Below are 7,328 nucleotides of genomic sequence, written 5' to 3' on the forward strand. Positions count from 1 at the left end.
GAGATACAAAAACAGATTTGTCATTGGTTTGGACAATGCCCTTAGAACCAAACTAGTATCAGCAATGCACAACTCTGAACTAGGGGGCCACTCTGGACACAGAGCAACTTACCAAAGAATGAAACTCCTTTTCCACTGGCCAGGCATGAAGAAATTTATTGTGGAATTCATCAAAAAGTGCCCAACTTGCCAGATCAACAAACCTGAGCATTGCAAGTACCCAGGATTACTGCAGACCCTCCCAGTTCCTGACTTTGCTTGGTGTCACATTAGCATGGATTTCAAGGTCTCCCTACCTCCCAAGCAAAGGACATGATTCTTGTAGTGGTGGACAGATTCACCAAGTACAATCACTTTATTCCAATGAAACACCCCATTACTGTCAGTACTGTGGCAAGAGCCTTTACTGAAAATATATTCAAGTTGCATGGACTCCCTTCAGTTATTGTCACTGACAGAGACAAAATCTTCACCAGCAACCTCTGGCAAGAACTGTTCAAGAAACTTGGCATCAAACTGCACATGAGAGCTTCCTACCACCCTCGGTCTGATGGTCAAACAGAGAGGGTTAATCAATGTCTGGAGGACTACTTAAGATGCATGGCTTTCCTCCAACCTCAAAAGTGGCTGCAGTGGCTTCCCGTAGCTGAGAGGTGGTATAACACTAGTTACCATACATCACTCCAGCTCACACCTTTCCAAGCCTTGTACAACAGACCACCTAACATGCTTTCTGAAGCTGCTCTTTATCCTGCTGACATGGTTCAGAAATTCTCCTCCATACTAAATGCAGAACAACTGGCAGCCCAGATCAAGGGTAACCTTCTCAAGGCACAGCAAAGGATGAAGCTATATGCTGACAGAAAGAGATCTGCAAGAACACTGGAAGTGGGAGACATGGTCTATCTGAAGCTCCAACCCTACAGGCACACCACCCTAAGCTTGCACAGATGCCTTAAGCTACATTCCAAATACTATGGACTCTTCAGAATTATCCAGAAAGTGGGGCATGTAGCTTACAAACTGTTGTTGCCTGATCATTGCAAGCTTCACCCTACATTCCATGTCAGCCAGCTTAAAAAGCACCTGGGCCCACAGGCCATACCCAACCCTCACCTCCCTCTACTCCATACAGATGGAACCATCTTATTGGAACCTGAGAAGATACTGGAACGAAAACTCATTCCTAGGGTGCAGGGAGATATTCAAATCCCAGTGGTCGGATGGCTCATTAAGTGGACCAACCTTGCTGAACAGGATGCCACCTGGGAGGATGCCTCTTTTATCCAAAAAGTATTTCCGGCATTCCAGCCCTGAGGACAGGTCTGAAGTTACTGGGGGGAATTGTCAGGACCCAGCAAGGTGATCAGTCGTGTGTTTGAACGACGATGTGGCGCGAAGCAGCAGGAGCCCTTCATCCCAGATCCGACGCGCCAGATGACCCCATACCGCTTCGCTTTAAAGGAGTCAGCGGCTACCGTGGGTGCTCGATCGGACGGCGATCCGCGTGCCGGGCGTCCCTGTCGCTAATCCGGCACGCCACCTTTCTTCTTCTACTACTTTTTGCTTTACCTTTCGTTCCACCTTTGTAAGGCTATATAAGCCACGGATCAGGCTCGTTTTGAGCTTATCTTTTTGTTAGGGTTTACCCCGTTGTGCCGCCAGTGTTCCTGGCCGGCTACCCTGTACTGGAACCTCTTAATTCCTTCTTGATTTGCTGAGTAAAGTGGCTAGTTCGAGTGAAATTCGACCATGTTCTTGATCTTCAGATAGCAGAGTCTGACACCCTCTTCCTTCTTCCTCCTCTCCCTGCTCCGCCACCCCCTGCCGCATGGCGCTCGCGCGAACCGTCCCGCTCCCGCAGCTCGCCTCGGCCTCGCCCCTACCCCGGCACCGCAGCTGCCGCCTCCTCCTCCCCGCAATGCCGAAGGAGCGCGGGCTCCCCGCGCGAGGGATCGCCTGCCGCGCCGCGACGACGACGCCGGCCGCGGTGGCGGCGGTGGGTGTCGGGAGGACCTGCCCGAGGGGTACGAGCAGATGATGCCGACCGTGGATGCCTCCCAGCGGCGGCGCGCAGGGGTTCTGCTGCACCCGACGTCGCTCCGCGGCCCGCACGGCATCGGCGACCTCGGCGACCAGGCGCTCGCGTTCCTCGACTGGCTCCACGGCGCCGGGTGCACGCTCTGGCAGGTGATTACTGTCACGCATTGCCCTTGGCGTTACCAAACTGCTGGCCTGTTAGGTGCCATTGGCGTGCAACAGTGAACACTCGCTCATCGATTTCCTTTTTCTGGTGTGGATTTGGGTTGTCACTTGTCACATATAGGGACGATAGAAACACTAGACTGTTTAGAAATTTGATTGACGAATCACAAATAAGATGGAGGGGTTCAACCATTTCTACTGTGGTTACAAACATACTACATTGTGGTACAGTTTAAAATTCCTGCTGCAAGTTGCAATGCTGATTGATTTTCTTAATATTCTCTGCACTGCGATAAACGGTGATGGTGTGTGAAACCTTGATGGGGCTGTATGATGAAATAAGCTGAAGGACATGAAACAACACAAAAGCAATTTCTCTCTGTTCTCTCTGACCATTAAAATTAATTCAGTGATTTTGTTGCGTCCTTTCCGCCAGAAAAAAAACGCGTCATGTCCTCTCTGTTTAATGTGCAAGCTTATGCATACTTCTGTTTTTCTCCCTTGAATTTGCCATCCTACCAGCCTGGTACAATATGTATATGTTTGGATGACTTATTGCATTTGTAGAATTGTTGGCTGCTTCTACATTTTGAGAACGCCAGAATAAAGTTATTTTTCATGATATTACCTTGGCCTATCAACAGCCTGAGTACTACTGTATGGTAGCATGTACAAATAGTTGCTTCATTTCATTTTTAGACGGGCCATACAAATCATTATTTTTCATTCTGGCTACATGGACATTCTTTGGTGATAAAGTTTAATATTCTTGGTTTGAGAACATATTGTAAGAACAAAATTAGTGCTCATCGACAAAAGAAAAACACTTCTCTATCATGAAGATTGGTTTCAGTGAACAGTTTATAGATAAATCTTTTATTCTAGGCAGCAGAGAGGCTCCTACAGAGCCCTGGAGAGCTCCGAAGGCAGTATGACGAATTCAAGAAAAATCCAGATGTTTCAGGCAAGAGATCTCTATTTGCTGTCGAAACAATGCTTTTGCGTCTTTCATATTCTTATTGGGAAAGACACATCTGCGTCTACTGTTAACATAAGGTTGAAATTTTCTAATTATAAACCATAAACTACTCAATTGAAATGTTGGGCAAGCACCAAGACTCAGATGACAGTCTTAATTCAGCTGGATTCCGCTTACAAATACATGCCTTTTCTGTTTAAAAGGGAATATAGCAATGGCGTTGATGTCTGAAGTGATAACATGAATACATAGTATAGTCTATAGTGCTTATCTCCTCTTCCTGCCAGGTTGGCTTGAAGATGCTGCACTTTTCGCTGCTATCGACAATAGCATCAATGCAGTGTCCTGGTCTGAGTGGCCTGAACCGCTGAAAGATCGCCATCCTGGAGCCTTGAAAGATATGTATGAAAACCAGAAGGACTTTGTGCGTAGCTCAAACTATTCATTTTGCAATTCAATTATGTTGTACAAAAATACTGGCACATTTATATATTGAAGTGTTATGCAGATAGAAAATTTTATGGCACAACAGTTCTTATTTGAAAAGCAATGGAAACGGGTTCGTTCACACGCACAGAAGCTGGGCATCAGCATAATGGGTGACATGCCTATATATGTTGGCTACCACAGTGCAGATGTTTGGGCAAACAGGAAATCATTTTTGCTGGTATACCTCACTGGTTTCTCCTAACGAATATACTTCTACTGATGAAGAATTTAAAATTTCGAAGTTGTTATTTTTTTATTGTTCTCTGGTTGTAAAGGACAAGAATGGTTTCCCCACATTTGTTAGTGGTGTTCCACCTGATGCATTCAGTGAAACTGGTCAGTTATGGAACAGGTAGACGCTTCAGTTCCTGTCAATTTGATTTTTCCTAGTTCTTGTCTGTTGTGTTTCCAGTAACCCTACACTCCATGTGACATGAGAAAAGGTTGAAAATACTGTTTCCTTTGCTAAACTTGCTATGTCTGCAGCCCATTGTATGACTGGAAATCTATGGAAGCAGATGGCTTTGCATGGTGGGTAAAGAGGATTAAACGTGCCCTTGATTTGTATGATGAGTTCCGTATTGACCATTTCCGGGGGCTTGCTGGTTTCTGGGCAGTTCCTTCGGGTAAGCTAAGAACATCACTGCGGTTACCTGTCTGCATAATAAATATTATACTATAAGTAAATTTGTTTTTTTGGAAAAATGGAGTTCATTATGCTAATTGATTACGCTTGGACAATGTAGGATCAGAAGTAGCGATGTTTGGAAGCTGGAGGGTGAGCATTGACTTCATGAATGATACTGTTTCCTTTTCTTCACAAAATCTTTGATGCTGATCTTATCTCCCGTTTTCTTTGTCAGTAGGCTGGACCAAGGAATGCCTTTTTTGATGCGCTCTTCAAAGCTGTTGGTAAAATAAATATAATTGCAGAAGACCTGGTAAACACTGGAGCCTTTTCTTTTAACTGCTGAAAGTGAAATCTGGAATCAAATGTATAGGGTTTTTTGGTGGATTTGTGCAAACCTAGAAACTAAAAGAAGTACTAGGCATGATTTAGTCATAATATTAGTGGATTATTAAAATTGGATCTGAGAGCGGTTGAAGTATAGTTGCAGTCAGCTGATTCGCTTATGTTGTGCTCACTGGCGGTGCAACCCTGTGGGTCAAATAAACAATTATCTATAAATTTACACTGTGTTTAGTGTTAATCTCATGAAATTTGATAACTATAATGTGGTTTTGCAAAAAAGCTGTCTGGTCAGCTGGCCCCATAATCTTAATGTGGCAACCATTTTCATGCTTATGGTTCTCTTTTCATTCCAAAACTAATTGTAGGGGTTGATAACTGAAGATGTCGTTGAGTTAAGGAAGTCTATTGGGGCTCCGGGGATGGCAGTTCTTCAGTTCGGTAATAGTCCAATTGCAATATGAACATGCTTTCTTTCTACGAGGAACTATTGCTCTGTGAGTACACGTGAAATACTGACTCAGATCCGAATGGTCTAATTTCCATTTGTATACTGGACAGCTTTTGGTGGTGGTCCTGGCAACCCCCACTTACCTCATAACCATGAATTGAATCAAGTTGTATACACAGGGACACATGATAACGATACAGTTAGTACCCTAAACCTTTCCAAAACTCCTTTATTCACATCTTTTGTAATCATTATTTACAGTTTTGGAAGTTAAATTTAGTCGTGACGCTTTGAATCACATCTTCCTCAGGCTGTTGGCTGGTGGCAAAGTTTACCAGAGGAAGAGAAGCACACTGTCAGTGTTTCCAAACATTCTTGAACTAGCGTATCATGACACGATGTCCGCTGCCATATCTTCCTAATATTATCCCATGTACTTCTTTCAGGTGTTCAAGTATCTACCGCAGGTCAGCAACTCGGATGTCTCTTGGGCGTTAATTGCTACTGCCCTCTCTTCCGTTGCGAGGACTTCCATGGTAACCATGCAGGACATACTCAGCCTTGGCAGCTCTGCTAGGATGAACACTCCAGCTACACAGGTTATCGGCTGCACACTGCTGCTTGTAAAAGAGCTAATTTACAGCTAGAATAAACAACTAATAGTCTCGCGAAGCTTATTCTCTCTTCTCCTTTTCATCCACAGAAAGGAAATTGGAGATGGAGGATACCAAGTTGTGTCAGCTTCGACAGCCTTAGCCTCGAAGAAGCCAAGCTGAAGGAGTTGCTTGGGCTGTACAACCGGCTGTGAAGTACCCCGTTCTCCAGCACTCTTGTGCTCTCTGTCGCTTGAGGCTTGGAACTGCCAGACGTTACTGCCATAAACTAGCAGCCAAACATGAAGGATCTGGCTGCTATTGTTCATTGGGATGTTGGCACCTGTTCCCGAATAATAGGCTTCTGTTGGTCAGTTGCAAATTAGCATGCTTGAACTGAAGCGTCTTGCATGTTTACAACTTGTTAGTATGGTATAGTCATATATTTGTTCAAAAATGGTATAGTGCTATATGTTCCCATTTTGGGTATGTACTTATGATATAACTCACGAGTCTTTCAAACTCTTAATAAGTGGGATATGTGTATCAACTTCTCTTTACATTCCAGTAATCTCTCTAGTTTGTATTTATTGTGTTGTGTTGCCCTCAGCTGGAAGGAATTACAAAAGGTCTATTTTACTTTGCCGGGATAATCTGCATTTAGGCGAAACTTGTTGCTTGAATGTTGCCAAATGCAGATAAATTTGGCAATCTTGGTTATACGGTATGCTTGCTCCCTGTTGTGAATAATGCATTTGAACTGCAGCATTCGAATGGAAAAGATGAGAAAAAGGACGTAGAACAAAAGGTGCAAGCACAAAGCGGAGCACTGTCCTCAAGGGCGAAGGCTTCATTAGGAGGAAAGGGACCTGCTTGTTAGAAAAAAGGAGTAATTAGATGACACATGAGGAAAGCCCGGGCATACATATACAATGTACTCCCCCTGTTCCTAAATATAAGACCTTTTAAATATTTTACTATGGACTACATGCAAAGTAAAATGAGTGATCTACATTCTAAATTATGTCTATATACATACGTATATAGTACCTAATGCAATTTCCAAAAGGTCTTATATTTAGGAACGGAGGGAGTACTAGGGACCAGGGCGCAAAATCTTCAAAGAGCACCGTCCTCTAGGTGAAGGACCTCGTTAGAAGGACAGGGAGCAGCGGAAGGATCTAACCGTAAGGAAAAAGGAGCAATGAGAGGACATAAGAGGAAGGCCGAGGGCCTATCTCTAAGATACCGAGGACCAGCGCGAGAAATTTTAAAAAAATTGAACCATTTCTCGATTTGTGTGTGACATCCTTGCGCAGGGGCATGCTAATCTTCTCTGTACCGTCCCAATTTTATCGGATGTCACCAAAGGGACAATGATGGTGCAAGCGTCAAGGTTATAAACCGATCGGAACCTCTCACGCTAAGCGACGTGGTACTAAACATAGAGGGGTAGCGGTCGTGCGTGCGTGCATCCCGCGAAAACGAAGTAAATGGTAAGTGGGCCGCATCTGCATTTAGTGTGGGTGTTCCTCTTGCCGGTCCACCATACGAAGCGGCCTGAAAACATATAGACGAGAGAGCAACTAGTCAGCGAATGCTCCTTCCGAACAATACAAGGGAACGTTTCGGAAACGCTCC

General features: G+C 44.4%; 1 protein-coding gene and 1 non-coding gene across 2 annotated transcripts; one reads left to right on the forward strand and one right to left on the reverse strand.

Annotated features, from left to right (window-relative positions):
* The first annotated feature begins 1,388 nt into the window (after positions 1 to 1,388).
* Positions 1,389 to 6,247, forward strand: LOC123425906 (4-alpha-glucanotransferase DPE1, chloroplastic/amyloplastic-like). The gene is made up of 15 exons (XM_045109670.1): positions 1,389 to 1,534; positions 1,643 to 1,685; positions 1,777 to 2,190; positions 3,091 to 3,169; positions 3,472 to 3,608; positions 3,693 to 3,851; positions 3,949 to 4,025; positions 4,160 to 4,299; positions 4,420 to 4,451; positions 4,540 to 4,614; positions 5,012 to 5,084; positions 5,205 to 5,293; positions 5,405 to 5,449; positions 5,541 to 5,693; positions 5,798 to 6,247. Exons 1-15 carry the CDS (start codon positions 1,389 to 1,391, stop codon positions 5,900 to 5,902), a joined length of 1,767 nt encoding a protein of 588 aa, XP_044965605.1. The 3' UTR covers positions 5,903 to 6,247.
* A 713-nt stretch (positions 6,248 to 6,960) lies between these two features.
* On the reverse strand, positions 6,961 to 7,062 carry LOC123433661. Its single transcript, XR_006625000.1, has one exon. It is a non-coding gene; the product is annotated as a U6 spliceosomal RNA (small nuclear RNA).
* Positions 7,063 to 7,328: the final 266 nt, after the last annotated feature.

This window comes from Hordeum vulgare, chromosome 2H, assembly GCF_904849725.1.
Source record: "Hordeum vulgare subsp. vulgare chromosome 2H, MorexV3_pseudomolecules_assembly, whole genome shotgun sequence".
NCBI classification, from domain to species: Eukaryota; Viridiplantae; Streptophyta; class Magnoliopsida; order Poales; family Poaceae; genus Hordeum; species Hordeum vulgare.